Genomic DNA, 18,394 nt, shown 5'->3' on the forward strand with positions numbered 1-18,394 from the left:
AGTTTTCCCGATCTTTGAACAAACCGCACACTCCCTTTGCTAACCCCTGAATATCACCTTCGCATTGCTGTGCCAAAACTTGGTTGTTGGAAAAAGTTATAGTCAGTCCAACTATTATTACCATGATTACTAAGAACTTAACTACTTCCATGAGAATCCTTCTCTTCTTTCTTACTCTGTTTGTGTTGTGGTTGTGGTTGTGTTCATAGTGTTGAGCCTTTCATGACGTTTATAAACATTTCTTGGAAGCGCAAGTTGCAATTCTTGTGACTCCATGTTTCGATTTTATGGTTCTCGTGACTTTACATTATTGCCAGATGGTTTTAGACTTGTAGCATAGCCATGAACAATGTGTTACTTGTACTGCGTGCATATTGCTTCATGTTTTTGACTTTAGACTCCACTTAAACATAGAAAAATTGGGAGGGAGAAAAATGTGTTTAGCTCAACTCCTTTCATTGTTTAAGGTCGAATTAAATAATGTCACTTGGCATATTTTTTATGTTGTATAACCATTGAGATATGTGATCCTTTCATAGTTAGACTCGCCACAAAGTAAACTGTGACTTCTGGTCATTTGATCATACATCTGACAAAATCTCTTAGCTGGAAGCCTGAGAGTGTATTCATCTTTGTAGAGCAAGGCTGGATGCGTTCTGTAATCCGTGCTTCCTTATCGGTTCAAAACTCCACGCAAAGCGAGAATGTGGTGCATTTTAACATTAATTTCCAATTTACCATTTCCTACTGGATAAGTTAAAATTGAAATTTTGGAAATATCTATTCAGATGTACTCCGGAATATTGTTGTGAAGAAAACTGTCTTCGGTGCCTGACTTCATACATGATACAAATTAGGGTTCTACATAATTTGGGTCTAACAACTTCTGCCAGTAAAATAAAATGGTTTCTAAGGAGTAGCCTGGAATCAAAAGTTGGACAACACTCTCTCGTCACTCGAGAAAAATACTAAACCAAGTTTCTTCGTGGTCTTATTCAGATAAAAAGCCATTGCAACAGATAAGAGTCAAGTTTAAAGGCTTTGTAGCAAGTGACAGTTTCTTCTACTGAAAGATAAAGCAAAATAACAATAAATTCCAAGCCTACATTTCTATATAGACCATAATTTAAGAAACATCTTGCATATCCAAAGGATGATGACACCAAAAAACTCGAGTTGCCTGTTGAGTTATGACAGGAATATTGCAGAGCAAGGAGAAACTTAATAACGAGAAAGAAATCAACACCAAATGGAGCTCCATTTGCCCTATTTTGCCAGAGGGTGTGAAGCAATGAAATCAACAGCAAGACCGATGGAGTTGATCTTGTCTGCTTCATTATCAGGGATCTCAAACCCAAACTCTTCCTCCAAAGCCATCACAATCTCTACAAAGTAATGAGGCTGTCAAGTTCAAGGTCATTCTGGGAATGGGCATTAGGTGTGACCTGTAAGAAAACCATATATAATACACTTGTTAGTTATTGTCAAATATCGACATCTGATGAATAACAAAGCATCAAGCATTGTTCATAAGGTTGGCAATAGCATGAACTCAGTTTGAAAAACGATTATCATTGTTCCCCCTACAACTCATGGAAAAAAAAAACACGAATTATTTAGTGTCTTCCTACAGTTATTGCATACAACATTTGATACCATCAAAAAAAAAAATACAACATTTGACCATGTCATGACTAAACAAAGACTCTAACACTAAAATTTAAAACTATGCTACATGGACACACCATATTTTAAAAATAGTCCTAATCGGATACGTATTCATGTGTGACACATATTGTATGTGATATACCTCAACTTTTGATATTTTGCCATGCTAGACACTTAGTTAAGTATCGATTAATCGCATTACTGCGTATCCATGTCAATCCATGTCAATGCAACTTAGATTTCAAGATAAATAACTGGTGTATGTATCAGCCACATTTTTCATTATCTTAAGGCTCAGTCCTCATATGCAAAGAGTAGGAGGAAGACAATGCAACATCAATATCCTTGACTTAATTACTTATTTATCAAGAAAATAAAACTTATAAAAGTATATCATTGATCAACTCCTTGAAAACTTCTATTTCTTCACCACTTACTACTCTAGCAAATATACACAAAATCATATATCAACTAAAGACAAAGGAAATGTATAAAGAAGTAAAGAGGTGTATCTCTCGATCTCACCTTTGGTGGCTATATCGTATCAACTTCTCCAAACCTGTGGGTTCTTAATATGTATCGAATTCAACGACATGTACAATTTCTCTGGGCTACCGGACAACAATATAATCTTGTGAAAACACATCGAGCAAACACTAGTGGAGAAGCAAAATGAAGGAGCTAAAACCTTTCGAATTGTCTATTTAACTGAACTTTGATGGCGAGGTATTACATGATTATCAGCTACAAGTGTCCCAAAACACCGATAAAACTAAGTCAGTTGGGTATACGCCTCATCCCATTGTAAGACCAACCACCAACACCAAGATTGTCAACACCTCTTTAATTTCATATTTTCAATAGAAAAAATATTTTCTTGTTTTTGTATTGTTAAAATACTTTATTAATAACCAAACAAGTTTGATTACGGGTTGGTGGCAACTTCGGAGGGGAGAGAATCTTTGAAACAGAGAGGGGAAATCCTCAACAACTACTAAGGAAGAATATGAATACAAGCCTAATAAAGAGCTCGGATAACTGGTTTTAATCACGGTTTCCCAATTGAACATGAGCCCTTCAAACCTCCTGCCCCCTCTTTTAGGTGAAGACAACTTATTCATGATCCGATAAAAAACTAGCATCTTTTCAATGTTGTGAACGTTATCACGGAAAGTCATGTTATTCCTTGCTCTCCAAATGCACCATACAATCTCATACGGCATGAACTCCCAGACCAATTTTGGCCTTATTGTGAAAACATCGTTAAACTAACAATCACCACCAAGATGACTCTGTCCTAACCACAAAGCCCAGTACACCCATCAGGCTATCAACCTCAGACAAGCAACGATGAACATTGTATACCTAAATACACAAGTGCAGAACACCCAAACACACAAAACACATAAAAATAAAAGGAAAACAAAAGAGAATAGAAGGGGAACACCACTACACACAAGACCCTCCCAAAAACAGCTCGAAGGAGCAAATATCATACCCAAACCACAAGTTTGACATACTAGTCATCCTCCTCCTCATCCACGTCCCACTCATCCAAAAAACTCAAGTAAATATGATGATCCTGCTCCCTGTCCTCCATGACTCCATATCTTCAAAGTCTCGGCTGTCTAACCCGATTCCTCTTCCAGTACATCTTCACATCTCTTTTTCTCTCTAGTATTGAACATAGATCTAATTTTATCCCCATTCTCAGTCGTCTTAACCCCCAAAACATTCTCAAATTCAAAAAATTTGATCTATTTGGTTATCTTAATAACTCACTAGCACAAAGTCATAGCATGAAACACACCATTTGATCTCGAATCATGAGTTATTTGGTAGCAAGGTCTCCTTCACAACATAATGCAAAACACTAATCTAACACAGAATCTACTAGGCATAATTTTTCTATATGGGCTAAAAATTTAGTTTTCACAGATGCAAAGATCAAAGAGTTATTTGTGCAAAATAATAAAGAATTTTTGTTTCATCAAAGGACCTCATACTCTTGACAGAAAATGAATTAGAAGCAATGAAACATACATATAATGTCATGTAAAATTACCAAAAAAACACATGATAAGCTCTAATCGTAGTACCTAGAAATGTGTCTCTGATACCGTGCAACTCCCTGCTGACATCTCTAATATCCATTCTCTCTGATGGTGATTCCACGTAACATGCAACCCCCAATTCGACTATTGCGGTCATGCACTCTAGCAGTTTTGTTCTTCTATGACCCGATTCTCATGCTATTAGTCTCTCCTAAAGTGTCATCTCCTTCAGATAAAAGTATTGGATCTACAATCTTTATAAATTGAGCTTGCAAACCGTTGCTAGCATAGTTATGGAGGCATAAACCGTCTTTAAACATCTCATCGGTTGGTCTCCTTCCTGTGGACATTTCTAACACCAAAATTCCATAATCAGACCGCGTCACCTTGTATGGATGCATCAGCTCCCATACCATATTCTGCAATATATACATCAATCACTAATTTCCATAACCATTTAAATGTGAAAAAAATAAATAAATAAATAAATAAAAATTAAGAGCCATTTGCCAACAAAGAGAAAATGAAAAAAGAAAAATAAATATAGTAGTAATATAGTAATGTTTTACAGCCATTAGACTACAAAGAGATTGAAAAATTCCTCACAATCGTCAGTTAAGATATTGATAGAAGTAAACAAACTAGCTTAATTACCACCACTACCACATTTCTTTCATCATCGATCTTTTGAATTTTAATTCAACTAACATGGACTGAAAAGTAATTAGATCAAGTTAATAGATTCTCTGACTGCATTTCATTTGCACTAACGTCCAATTCCTTTTTCCTCTTTTAAGATATCTACATAACTATTTTTTTTCGATTGAATATCTAAATAACTATGCTATAAGCTTTGGAGCTTAAAACATCCAACTATCCAAGGCCCTCCTGTAACTTGGGTGTTAATGGCGTCGAACTTAACTAGAGAAAAGAGAGACAAAAAGAATTGAGTTTCACTAAAATGAGGCTGAACAGAAAATTATAACTAATGATGCGGTATACTAGATATTAAATTCATGCATTTATGAATTGGAAAAAAGGACTGAAATCAATTTATGTTGATATTGAAATTCCTACCTGGAGCGGCATAGCCAATAGATCCCTTTATCCCTACTGAGGTACTTTGATTATCATGCAAGTTCTCTATTGATCCCGAAAGAAGCTTTGCTAAACCAAAATCACCAACATGAGCTACCATATCATCATCAAGAAGCACATTGCTTGGCTTTAGATCACGATGAATAACCAAAACGTGGCACTCGTGATGAAGATAGATAAGCCTTGAAGCAACATCAATGGCGACATTTTAGTCTTTGAAGTAGGTTCAAATTCGATTCTTCATCATGTTAAGCTAATCTCTTGATGCAACCACTTATCTAAACCTCCATTTGGCATGAACTCAAAGACTAGTGCTTTAAATTCATTTCCTTTGTAATCCACACTAGAGCAAGAAGTTAGAATCTTAACAAGATTTCGATGGCGGATATTACGCAATGATTCACACTCTGCCACGAAACTCTTTAAAGATCCTCGCAATTGAAGTTTGAACACCTTAACAACAACGGTTTTAAGATTGGTTAAGCATTCCCTTATACACACTGCCAAAACCACCTGAACCAATAAAATTAGCTGGAGAAAATCCACCAGTCGCTTGAGAAAGATCTCCATATGAGACCTTGAGATGCCGATCACTAAATGATGGCAAAGAAGCCGTTTTAAGTTTACTTTTTCTTCTCAAGTAAAATATTAGAGAACCTGATGCCAAAAGAATGAACACGGCCACACTGATCAAAATTGCTATCCTGGAAGGATGGGACCTTCCATGTTTTTTTACACCTTGCTTTACAGATTTGTTAAATCGGCATGGCGGCAATTGCAGTTCAAGTATACCCCCACAGAGATCAGAATTCCCAGCTACTGAAAAATTGCTTGCACTTTTAAAGATCCCGTTCACTGGCACCTCACCTTCAAGTTTATTGAATGATAGATTCAATATCTGGAGATACGGAAAGTCCTCCAAATATTTTGGAATTCCACCAGACAAGTTGTTCCTTGATAGATCCAACTCGTGGACATTCTTTAAAGAACTCAAAGATTGAGGAACTATCCCTTCAAACAAATTTCCGTCCAAGTATACATTTTCCAAACTCAAACACTCACTAAGAGTACTAGGAATTAAACCAGACAACTTATTTCCAGACACCATGATATCAATAAGATTTTTTAGTTTTCCTACTTCTAAAGATAGGGAACCAGTTAAGGAGTTCATAGAGAAGTTAAGATAAAGCAGAGTGGGAATATTAAAAATCTCTTTAGGTAGGGTACCACTTAGGTTGTTTTTTCCCAGATCCAGTTTTTGCAATTGGCTAAGAGCACCAAGACCTGAAGGAATGTTTCCTTCCAGTCTATTGCTTCCTAAATACAATTCACTGAATTTAGTATTGTTTGTAAGAGAAGATGGGATCAGTCCAGATAATTTGTTTTCGGACAGAGCTAACCCCTGTAAACTACGGAGTTTTCCAATAGAAGATGGAATACTACCGTAAAAGTTATTAGACTCGAGACCTAATTTAAACAAACTGACCAGGTTCCCAATTCCTTCTGGGATAATTCCAGATATTTGATTGCCTCCTAGAAACAACTTCTCCATTTGGTTGGAGAGATTGGTAATAGAGTTCGGGAAAACACCTCCAAAATTGTTTCCGTTCAAGCCCAATAGCTTTAGATTACTGGAGTTGGTCAAATAAGTGATAAAACTCAAATCATGAGCTTCTCCTGTTCCTAGATGATTACGTCCAAGATTTATATATTCGATAGTTTGAGGGAATTGAAAATCCTTAGGAATTTGTCCTTTGAAATTGTTTTGGAAAACATCAAATAGTTGAAGTTTAGAAGCATTAGCTAATGAAACTGGGAGTAGTCCAGAAAGTTGATTTATTGCACCATAGAAACCGACGAGATTAGGAAGAGTGATGCCCATGTCTGGTGGAAGACTACCACTAAATTGGTTATCTTCAATTCCTAAGATATTCAAGGATGAGATGTTGAAAATTGTTAACGGGACCTCACCAGATAGTAAATTACTTCCAACAATGAATTTTTGTAAGCTTGACAGTCTACCAAAGCTGGCTGGAATACTTCCAACCAATTTATTATCAGCTGTGGAGAAGCTTTGAAGCGACGAAAGATTACCTAAAGAAGAGCCAATCGTTGCAGGAATATTCCCTGACAATTTGTTCAAACTTAAATTAATGCCCCTGAGTTCAGTATATTGGGTTAGATTGACTGGAATTTCTCCTTCGAAATTGTTATCACGCAGATTGAGTTTTTGAAGACGAAACAACCGACCAATTTCTTGTGGGATCTCACCGTAGAATGTATTGTGTGATAGGTTGATGAACCTTAGGAAAGTAAGGTTTCCAATATGAGGCGATAACGATCCAACCAAACTCTGGCTGGGAAGATTCAAACTTATGACTCTTTGATGACGCTTGCCGCATTTAATGCCTTGCCACTGACAGAAATGAGAAGATTGGTTCCACGAGCTTAAGCCGCCTTGAATTCCATCTCTAATAGCGATTAGAGAGTGAAGATCAGTCTCATTTCCAGACGTGGCCATAGAAGGTTTTGTTAGTGACATCAATTGGTTAAAGAGTAGGAAGATGATGTAAAAGTGAAATACTGTAAATGCCTGGCTTGAAATCATCTTTGGGAATTGTATGAACTAAAAGGTATGTGGTGTAGTAATATATAGGAGCATTGCTTGTCAAGATCTCCATTAGTCTTGCCTTGTAGAATAATTTGGTCATTTTCAATCTAATGTCGAGTAGAACTCAAAACTGGTTTATCTGGAGGACGGATAGAGAAAGGAGAGGAAAGAGTCAAGCAGAGATGATGATATGGTGTTTTTGCTCCATATATTAGTCTTGCCGTGTAGAATAATTTGGTTGGCTTGTAGATTAATTTGGCTGCCGTGTAGAATAATTTGGTTGATTTACAAAAGTGAATACTCCGTTTCAGTCTTCAAATTTGTTGGCTTTTATGAGTCAATCTCTCCATTAATCTTGCCTCTTCTTTTACCCCACAATCGTTTTTTGTTTCTTCTTTTACCTCTATCTACTTATTTGTTTTGATATTTAAACAAAACATTTTTTGGCTCACAGAAATGTCAACAAGCACATAAATCCACTCACAGAATATAATAGTTATGTTCCTTGTTAACGTTTTCTGCTCTGCTCCTTCTGCGCAGAGAGAGAGAGAGCAAAGAGCTTGGCTATTTTGCAACTCAAAACACAATGAGTACGTGCGTGAAAAGCTTTAAAACCTTGTAAGTCAAGTACCATCTCTTTCTTTTGTATGTGTGCATAACATACTTTTTTTTCTAGTCGTTTTTAATGTTTTATTTGTGTGACTTGAGTTGTAGTTAATTTGTTTGATCAAATGCGGATTTTTTTGTTTGTTTTTTTGGCATGGAAGTAAGTAGTAAACTCTAGTGTTGGGTATCTGTTTTTTGAGAACAAATGTGATCAAATCATTGGAGTAATCTACAATGGGTGGTCAATGAATATGAACATAACAAGTAAGGAGAGATAAGTGTTGTGTTGCGCGTGATTACTGTTGGATTTCTAGTGTTTGGTAGGATAAATGATTACTGATCTCAATGTGCACAAAAAACTTCCAAGTGCTTAACCTGAGTGTGGCATTGTTTGTTTGTTTGTTTCTAAAACCGTTTTCTCTTATTCTAAGCGCTGAACACAATAACATAGAAAACACTGAGATTTTCTTTCCTATGGTCTTACAAGAATTTGAAAAGATTTACAACAGTAAAAGATAGGCGAGCAAGATAGCGAGTGACCCTTGCAATGGTGGAGAAAAAATCATTTGTCTGTCGCCCAAATATATGTCCCGTCTGTCTTCTTCTTCTTTTTCTTCAAAAAAAAAAAATCAGAACCCTCTTCATTGTTCTTCTCCCACAGGATCAATCGTTTTCCCCTCCCTACCTCTCTCTCATCTCATCTCATCTCCATAATCCATTGGTAGTTTATCTCTCTCTTTTGTCTTCTTGGTCGGATCGGTATCTTCGAAAGTCGAAACCTTTCTCACAGTTCCTGCCTTCTCAAAAACCCACCCGTCAAGGCCTTTCAGGGTGTTCCCGGAACTTCCCTCACTTCAAACATAGCCATAATTTCAGGGAATAGTACATTCCCAAAACGGTAAGAATTGTTTAACTAAAAAAAAAAAAAACGGTAAGAATATAATCATAGGGAAAATTGGATGGGTTGGCTATACAGTTGGAGCTTGAAGGTTGTAGACACTCAAAGATTATTTCCTATCCTGGTCATACTAAGAAATCAAAACCTACTTTATTAGCAAGTATAGAATCAAATTACACATAATGGTATTTCATCTAAGTACTTTATATATACATGACAAATAGTTCTACTTCCACCATTGAAACCGGAGGGTTGCTTGGGATTTACCATCAGTAGTTTGAAGGTTATTATCAATTTAGCGGTTTTGGGTTTGTCCCTAATTCTTTGCCAGGGAGAATTTTATCAGATGAAGAAGATATTGAATTGGAAAGACAGTTCAAAATTCTAAACAAGCCACCCATCAAGACATTTCAGGTGTAGTAGTTAGAAAATCCCTCACTTTATACCTTGTTGGAGTACTTGTATAGTTGTATTCTGTTTATTAGCACCCATGTGTCCATTATAGATAGGGTTAGTTTCAGCCTTTGCACTTTACATCTTCCATAATCGAAATACAATTTAACCGTCAGAAAATTTGACCTGAGCACTTGATTAGTCTACAATTTGGTCTGAGCTTCTCATGTGGTTTGTATGGAAAAATGGAAGATAAAAGAGCCTTCAAATCTGTAAGCATTAAAATGTAAGAATGCAAGTCCAATTGTATCTATCATATGGGAGGTTAGGAGGAAGCCACCCCGCGTAATGATGGTGGTGGTTCTATAATTGCTTCTACAAAGTCTCTACTTCCACAACTAGATGGGGATGCTTCTATAATTGCTTGGGGAGGACTGGCAGGAGGGCCACCAAATGATAGTCCACCAATGGGGAATGGACACTATCCTCACGATGACTATAAGAGGGCCTGCTATATTCGATCACTTCATTATGAGGATGAAAATTGGATGTACTACACTCCTGTACATAGTTTTGAGAGTTATATTGACGTTGTACTTGTTATGGTCTAGAATTATATGATCCGGGTGCGGTATTCCTGAAGCCGTCATTCTTGTTTGGAGGACCTGGAGGAAAGTGTGAGGTGTAATAAAGTGCTGTTTCCAGAAAAATAAATACAGTTATTGTGCAAGTGAACCTACTTCAAGGTTTGCTGTTATGTGGATTTTCATACAGTTAACTTCTCTTAGACTGTTTGTCTCCTAGCAGAATTTAGTCCAGAGTGCTTTTATAAAAATGCATATTGAACAAGTTTCTTTGGGAGTTTGATCATAGAACTTCGTGGGTGGTGATGTTCATGTTTGTAAACAATGGTTTAGGATATAACAAAAGATTGCACTGCCATTTTAAGAGGTTCTAGTATTCTTTCCAAAATACAAAATCCCAGCAAAAGTTTTAGGGGTGCCATTAGAAAAAATTGCGGTTGCAAATAGCGTACCTCGTTGTGCAAGTTTTTGCAGCTGGGTTTTGCTTTGCAGAGAGAGAGAGAGAGAGGTTTGCTATTTTTGCAGCATGGCGGGAAACGCCATGGGTTCGTGCTTGAAAAGCTCTGGAAATTTGTAAGTCAAGTACCATATTTTACTTATTATATATGTTTTCTGAAACATTTTTACTTGTCTTTTTAGGGTTTATTTGTATGACTGGTATTGCAGTTAACATATTATAACGCGTCAATTGGGTGTTGAATATATGAGCAAAGCAGTAAACTGTAGTGTGTGTGTTTTTTTCGATAATCTGTAAACTGTAGTGTTGGGTAAATGTTGTTTGAGAGTAAATGTGACTGAATCATTGGTGAATGAATATCAACATATTAAGTAGAGTAGGAAATTAATCAAAAGCACTCATAATTTTGAAGTTTGCCCGTTTTATTCCCACCACTTATCTAATAGTCGACGTCAACCCCCTCTCATGTATTTGAAAGAGAAAGAAGTCAATCCGATGGAGAACATATGGACTTAAAAGTATAAGTACTTAGAGCATTCCCAATGCAAGTCAGTATTTTTCACCTCCATGTACTTAAAAGGATGTATGTTGAAAAATTTGCCTCCGTTACAAAATGATGAATGCATGAAAATGTCAACACTTCATGCTATCAGAAAAATACAGGGAGACATGTTTGGCTTGTGGTAATGGAGACCCAGTCATGATTCACATGAGCTCAGTGCCTAATAACTTTGTAGTAATGTTACCATTCTTTGTTACAACTTACAAGACTTTAGACCTTATATATTTTCAAGTTAATTAAACTTGTGATATCTCCACCGGTATGTCACTCTAGGGGAATGCATAGCTTGGACACTGATAGAATCAGAACTCATGGAAATGCTGGTTGAATTGAGTTCCCAGCATGAGTTTCTAAAAACGTCATGATTTGCCCTAGTTGATTTCCTTTTGTGATTGGCATCCATTGAACCATGAAATAGTTTCAGTGCTAGCACACAGTTTAGAGATCCATACAAGCTTTGTGAAGAATTTAGACCTTTTGGTGGCGTGCTACAAGAGTGTCATCAGCTTGTACAAGCTCACGGTGATTACAATCAGATGGTCAGTTTGTTTAAATTAAGTCTGCACTACTAAATATGTCTAACAAGGGTTAAGAAGACTAGGGATTCCTTAAAGGACATCTTCAACTGTTATTCCATTACCCCCCCCCTTCCCACAGATCTCTGGCCTTAATTGAGCATGAAAAAGTCGTTTGTAAAACCATGAAGATTTACAACATTGATGCGTGCTGTTTGTGGGCGATAGCAGGTGTTGTCGCCAAAAAATATGGGGACACTGGCTTTGCTGGACAACTGAATATAACGTAAGTGTGCACTTGTGTGAAAATTATAACTCCTTTAGATTTGGCTCAAAGTTGCAAGCTGATGTGCAAAGAATAAATACTAAATATCCTGTGCAAGCTCCAGGTTTACAGGAAGTGCTGGGTAATCTTTTGCGTGTTTTTTGACTCCTGGAATGAGCATTCGACTAGTTGGAGAGGCTAATGACTACGTAGGAAAGGTTTGTAATAGTAGCTGTTCTATTTCTATGCAACTTAATGCTGCACTAACACCATCAACAACTCTTTCATGGAAACTTTGTATTGCAAGGGTATGGCTGGAGGTGAGTTGGTTGTGACCCCAGTAGAAACTACTGGGTTTGTTCCAGAAGAGGCAACTATAGTAGGGAACACCTGCTTATACAGCGCAACTGGTGATCAAGTTTTCATTAGAGGGAAGGCTGGTGAACGGTTTGCAGTGCGAAACTCTCTTGCTCAAGCAGTGGTCGAAGGGACTGGAGACCATTGTTGCGAGTACATGACTGGTGGCTGTGTTGTCATACTTGGGAAGTAAGGATGTATTTTATGATGCTATTTTCATTGTGTTTATCAAGCAAATGACTTGAGTTTAACGCCTCTTCTGGTTTTCTTTCAGAGTTGGCATAAATGTAGCTGCTGGAATGACTGGTGGTTTGGCATACATTCTTGATGACGATGACACACTCATCCCCAAGGTTATCCATATGAAGTTACTTGAAAAACATTTATGAGTTTATGACTCATGGCAGGAACCAACTAGTGTTCATGCATCTTTTAGTACTGCATGAAAATGTTAGAAAAGATGACATACCATGGAACAAAGAGTGTATTTGGTCCCTCGTTACTCTCTTGGTCTTACATTAGTGTCCCACTTTTATTGTTTTGATAGTTAGAAGTTATGCCTTTATTCCCTTACCCTGGAATTCCCTTTTATTCCTGCGAAGGTGGAAACTGAACCCAAGACTTTGGCCCCAACATCCCAAGGCTTGACCAGTAGGCCATTAGAAGTTATTCCGTTGAAGGTGGAAATTGAACCCAAGACTTTAGGGCTTTGGGCCCAACATCCCAAGGTTTGACCAGTAGGCCACTAGATAACTCACCGAGTATTTATTGGACCCAATTTGCCTCTCAAATACCCTGAAGTAGTAGAGTAAATACAGTCCAAACATCAATGCCGGTGTCGATGAAAAGGGAAAGACAGACGCAAATAACCTCCAAATACGAAGCCTCCTAAAGATGTCCTATCAAAAAAAAACAAACAAAAAAACTCAGTCCACAGGTAAAGAGATCTATAAAAAGGAGTTTTTGTTTACAAATGAGATCACAGTGCCCTGGAATGAGCCTAATTGCAGCTTGAGTTGAAGAACACAAACAGACTGCGAAGTGGAGCATAAAACGACATGAAAATCCTCGTACTTTACACTCTTCTAAATTTCTAAAACACAAACTTAATAATAAAGAACTCGACAACAATGCATTACTCATTATAAACAACAGCCACTAATCAAAGTATATACCAATCATATATCAATCTAATCAATACCCAAATCTTTAAACACAAATTAAAGTCCCAACCCAACATCCAAAACAAAATTCAAACAAACCCCATCTCATAAAATTAATAAAAAAATCACTACTAAAAAAAAATGGAGTACCTGATATGATAAACCGAGTTTGCAAGAAGAACCTCGAACTCCAATCAAGATTGTAAGAAGAGCAGATGCATAACTGGAGCATTATCTGACAGCATGTAGTGTAAGCTAACAATTAGACCAACTCCACCGGTTTCAGTGGATACATCCTTATATTCTCATCCTACAGTGGAGAGGGATATAATAATGAGAGCTAGAATGGTTATGACTTCTAAGTATGGGACGCCACTCGAAATGGCTTCTGGTGTTGGATGCCAGGTCAGTGAGAGTGGCGCCTAGTGTAGTCAAACTTTCAAACGATAAGGATTGTGTTCCATTGGGAGTGGGGTCATCTGCTCTCCTCTGTGGCCAGACCTGAGCCACCTTGCATATTTAGTTGCATATACCGTTGTGGGGTTACAAAGATTCAAAGTGAATACGGTTATAGGGGCCACTGAAGGGAGATTTTCATGATTTTAGAGGGGTATAGAAGTGAGTTGGTCTTAACAAAGATTGCGTAATAACTGAATTGATACAAAATCAACAGTAACTATCACCTCACAAAAGTAGAGCATGTGGCCGCTATTTTGTGAATTATGTAGACCTATACTAGTTGGTAGCAAACACATGTATGAAGAATCTACCTTCAATTTCTTTTTTGCTCTAGTTATATATAGATGTTTCTATACATCTCAGATTAACATAAACAAAGGAATATTACAGTGCAAAAAATGAGCTCTTTCTATCTCTTTCATATTCATTTATTTGTAAAAGATGTGATTTTACCTTTCAATTAAACCTTCGTTGGAAGCGATTCGTTCTTTGTGAACCCTAGTATGCGTACCAAGAAATGTGTCTCGATAGCGTGCAATTAGATTCTTGACTTCTCTAATATCCATCCTCTCTAACGGTGATTCAACGAACATGCAACCCCAATTTTGACTATTGCGGTCATGCACTCTAGCAGTTTTGTTCTTACGTGATTGCCGATTCCCAAGCTATTAGCATCTCCTAAAGCGTCATCTCCATCAGATAGAAGTATTGGATCTACGATCTTTGTAAGTTGATCTTGCAAACTTTTGCTAGCATAGTTATGGAGGCTTAAACCGTCTTTAAACATCTCATCGGTTGGTCTCCTTCCTGTGGACATTTCCAACACAAGAATTCCAAAACTGTACACATCTCCTTGTGTGGATGCATCAGCTCCCATACCATATTCTGCAATATATACATCAATCACTAGTTTCTATAAAACCATTTAAATATAACAAAAATGAAAAAATAAAATAATAATAATAATATATATATATAGTAAAATCATAATGCTTTACATACATCCATTAATATACTACAGATTGAGAGATTGGAAAACTAGCTCCTCACAATCGTCAGTTAAGATATTGATAGAAGTAAACAAACTAGCTTAATTACCACAACCAAAGTTCTTTACTCAATCTTTTGAATTTTAACTCCACTAACATAGACTGAAAAGAAATTAGATCAAATTAATTAATCGTTTTATTATCTCTAACAACTTTTTATTCGCACTAACTTTCCTTTTTCCTCTTTTAAGATATCTAAATTAATAAGTATGATATAAGCTCCGGAGATGAAAACATCCAACTATCCAAGGGCCTCTTTAAGCTCATATACCTGGGTGTTAATGGTGTCAAACTTAATACGGGGAATAAAAAAGAGGCAAAAGGATTTGAGTTTCACTAAAATGTGGCTGCACGGAAAGATTATAACTAATGATGCGGTATACCTGATATTAAATTCATGTATTTATAAATTGTAAAAAGGACTGAAACCAGCATACATCGATCTTTAAATTCCAACCTGGAGCGGCATAGCCAATAGATCCCTTTACCCCTGTTGAGGTACTTTGATTATCATGCAAGTTCTCTATTGATCCCTGAAGAAGCTTTGCTAAGCCAAAATCACCAACATGGGCTACCATATCATTATCAAGAAGCACATTGCTTGGCTTTAGATCCGCGATGAATAACCAAAACGTGGCACTTTCGTGATGAAGATAGCAAAAAAGCGAAAACAACATCAATCGCGACATTTAGTCTTTGAAGTAGGTTCAAATTCGATTCTTCATTTTGTCCATTGATCTCTTGATCACGACCACTTCTCTAAACTTCCATTTGGCATGAACTCAAAGACTAGTGCTTTGAATTCAATTCCTTAAGTAATCCACACTAGAGCAAGAAGTTAGAATCTTCACAAGATTTCGATGGCGGATATTAGCAATGACTCACACTCTGCCACAAAACTCTTTAAAAGCTCCTCTCAATTGAAGTTTGAACACCTTAACAAAGAACAACGGTTTCATATTGGTCGAGCATTCCCTTATACACCTTGCCAAAACCACGAACCAACAAAATTAACGGAGAAAATCCACCGATCGCTTGAGAAAGATCTCTATAAGAGACCTTGAGATCTTGCCGATCACTAAATGATGGCAAAGAAGCCGTTTTAAGTTTACTTTTTCTTCTCAAGTAAAATATTAGAGAACGATACCAAAAAGAATGAACACAACCCTTGCTTGATCAAAATTGCTATCTGGAAGGATCGGACCTTCCATGTTTTTTATACCTTGATTCTGATTTGTTTGTTAAATCGGCATGGCGGCAATTGCGGTTCGGTATACCCCCACAGAGATCGAATTCCCGGCTCTTGAAAAATTGCTTGCAGTTTTAAAGATCCCGTTCACTGGCACCTCACCTTCAAGTTTATTGAAAGATAGATTCAACCTCTGGAGATACGGAAAGTCCTCCAAATATTTTGGAATTCCACCAGACAAGTTGTTCCTTGATAGATCCAACCCTTGGACATTCTTTAAAGAACTCAAAGATTGAGGAACTATCCCTTCAAACAAATTTCCGTCTAAGTATAAATTTGCCAGACTCAAACACTCACCAAGAGTATTAGGTATTAAACCAGACAACTTATTTCCAGACACATACATATCAACAAGATTTTTTAGTTTTCCTACTTCTAAAGGTAGGGAACCAGTTAAGGAATTCATAGAGAAGTTAAGATGAAACAGGGTGGGAATATTAAAGATCTCTTTAGGTAGGGTACCATTTAGGTTGTTTTGTCCCATATCCAGTTTTTCCAATTGGCTAAGAGCACCAAGACCTGAAGGAATGTTTCCTTCCAGTCTGTTCCTTCCTAAATACAATTCACTCAATTTAGTATTGTTTGCGAGAGAAGATGGGATCGGTCCAGACAATTTGTTTTTGAACAGATATAACCCCTGTAAACTACGGAGTTTTCCAATTGAAGATGGAATACTACCGGAAAAGTTATTAGACGTGAGATCTAATATAAACAAACTGACCAGGTTCCCAATTCCTTCTGGGATAATTCCAGATATTTGATTGCCTCCTAGAAACAACTCCTCCATTCGGTTGGAGAGATTGGTAATAGAGTGCGGGAATACACCTCCGAAATTGTTTTCGTTCAAGCCCAAATTCTTTAGATTACTGGAGTTGGTCAAATAAGTGATAAAACGCAAATCATGAGCTTCTCCTGTTCCTAGATAATTGCCTGCAAGACTTATCCATTTGATAGTTTGAGGGAATTGAAAATCCTTAGGAATTTGTCCTTTGAAATTGTTTTGGAAAACATCAAATATTTGAAATTTAGAAGCATTAGCTAATGAAACTGGGAGTAGTCCAGAAAGTTGATTTATTGAACCAGTGAAACTGACGAGATTAGGAAGAGTGATGCCCATGTCTGGTGGAAGACTACCATTTAATTGGTTAACGGAAATTGACAAGTAATTCAGGGATGAGATGTTGAAAATTGTTAAAGGGACCTCACCAGATAGTAAATTACGTCCAACAAAGAAGGTTTTTAAGCTTGACAGTCTACCAAAGCTGGCTGGAATACTTCCAACCAATTTATTATCAGCTGTGGAGAAGAATTGAAGCGACGAAAGATTACCTAAAGAAGAGGGTAGCACTCCTGTCAGTTTGTTTTCTTCAATAGTCAAGATTTCAAGCTTTGACAATGAGCCAAGCTTTGCCGAAATAATCCCTGACAATTTGTTCCGACCTAAATTAATGGACCTGAGTTCAGTACATTGGGTTAGATTGATTGGAATTTCTCCTTCGAAAGTGTTATTGTATAGATTGAGTATTTGAAGACGAAACAACCGACCAGTTTCTTGTGGGATCTCACCGTAGAGTTGATTGTCCCGTAGGCGGATGAGCCTTAGGAAAGTGAGGTTTCCAATATGAGGCGATAACGATCCAACCAAACTCTGGCTGGAAAGATCCAAACTTATGACTCTTTGATGACGCTTGCCGCATGTAATGCCTTGCCACTCACAGAAATGAGAAGATTGGTTCCAGGAGCTTAAGCCGCCTTGAATTCCATCTCTAATAGCGATTAGAGAGTGAAGATCAGTCTCATTTCCAGAGGTGGCCATAGAAGGTTTTGTTTGTGACATCAACTGGTTAAAGAGTAGGAAGATGATGTAAAATGCCTGGCTTGAAATCATCTTTGGGAATTGTATGAACTAAAAGGTATGTGGTGTAGTAATATATAGGAGCATAGCTTGTCAAGATCTCCATTAATGTTGCCTTTGAAATCATCCCCTATTCAGTTACTCAAGATCTCCATTAATGTTGCCTTTGAAATCATCCGTTTCAGCCTTCAATTTTTTTCTTGCCTATCAAGATCTCCATTAATATTGCCTTTGAAATCATCTTTGCAAATTGTAGAATTAGGAGCATTGCGAGGTGTACTTGGTCTTGTCTGTCAAGATCTCCATTAATTTTGCAGTGTAGAATAATTTGGTTGCCTTGCAGAATAATTTGGTAATAGAGAATAGAGAGGAAAGAGTCTTGTAGAATAATTTTCATTAGTCTTGCCGTGTAGAATAATTTGGTTGACTTGTAGGTTAATTTGGTAATCATGGTCATTAATTTGGTTGATTTACAAAAGTGAATACTCCGTTTCAGTCTTCAAATTTGTATGAGTCAATCTCTCCATTAATCTTGCCTCTTCTTTTACCCC

The 18,394-nt window shown here is 37.1% G+C and overlaps 3 protein-coding genes and 1 long non-coding RNA gene across 9 annotated transcripts in view; 2 read left to right on the plus strand and 2 right to left on the minus strand.

Annotated features, from left to right (window-relative positions):
* Window positions 1-14,137, minus strand: part of LOC147484282 (uncharacterized) — a 74,855-nt gene extending 60,718 nt beyond the window's left edge. The window contains exons 1-2 of the long non-coding RNA XR_015205200.1: window positions 13,382-14,137; window positions 12,827-12,967 (exon numbers count right to left, since the gene is read on the minus strand). This is a non-coding gene — a long non-coding RNA (uncharacterized LOC147484282). The remainder of the gene's footprint in view (window positions 1-12,826; window positions 12,968-13,381) is intronic.
* The window catches only part of LOC147484285 (F-box/LRR-repeat protein At3g48880-like), a 76,952-nt gene that overhangs the window by 45,848 nt on the left and 12,710 nt on the right, over window positions 1-18,394 (plus strand). The gene's annotated exons all lie outside the window — the stretch shown is intronic.
* LOC147484288 (uncharacterized) lies at window positions 967-7,428 on the minus strand. Its single transcript, XM_086578219.1, has 3 exons — window positions 4,800-7,428; window positions 3,768-4,141; window positions 967-1,445 (listed from the first exon to the last, which is right to left on the minus strand). Exon 1 carries the CDS (start codon window positions 7,426-7,428, stop codon window positions 5,290-5,292), a length of 2,139 nt encoding a protein of 712 aa, XP_086434345.1. The 3' UTR covers window positions 967-1,445; window positions 3,768-4,141; window positions 4,800-5,289.
* LOC147484289 (ferredoxin-dependent glutamate synthase, chloroplastic-like) lies at window positions 7,770-12,641 on the plus strand. 6 transcript variants are annotated; one of them, XM_086578228.1, is made up of 6 exons: window positions 7,773-8,049; window positions 9,940-10,485; window positions 11,678-11,732; window positions 11,836-11,929; window positions 12,019-12,257; window positions 12,343-12,641. In XM_086578228.1, exons 4-6 carry the CDS (start codon window positions 11,885-11,887, stop codon window positions 12,455-12,457), a joined length of 399 nt encoding a protein of 132 aa, XP_086434354.1. In that variant the 5' UTR covers window positions 7,773-8,049; window positions 9,940-10,485; window positions 11,678-11,732; window positions 11,836-11,884; the 3' UTR covers window positions 12,458-12,641. The 6 variants fall into 6 exon arrangements, with proteins under 6 accessions (XP_086434357.1, XP_086434354.1, XP_086434356.1 ...); XM_086578230.1 differs by lacking the exon at window positions 9,940-10,485 and having other exon boundaries at window positions 11,675-11,732; XM_086578229.1 differs by lacking the exon at window positions 9,940-10,485.

The sequence above is a fragment of the Coptis chinensis genome, chromosome 8 (genome assembly GCF_015680905.1).
Source record: "Coptis chinensis isolate HL-2020 chromosome 8, ASM1568090v1, whole genome shotgun sequence".
NCBI lineage: Eukaryota > Viridiplantae > Streptophyta > Magnoliopsida > Ranunculales > Ranunculaceae > Coptis > Coptis chinensis.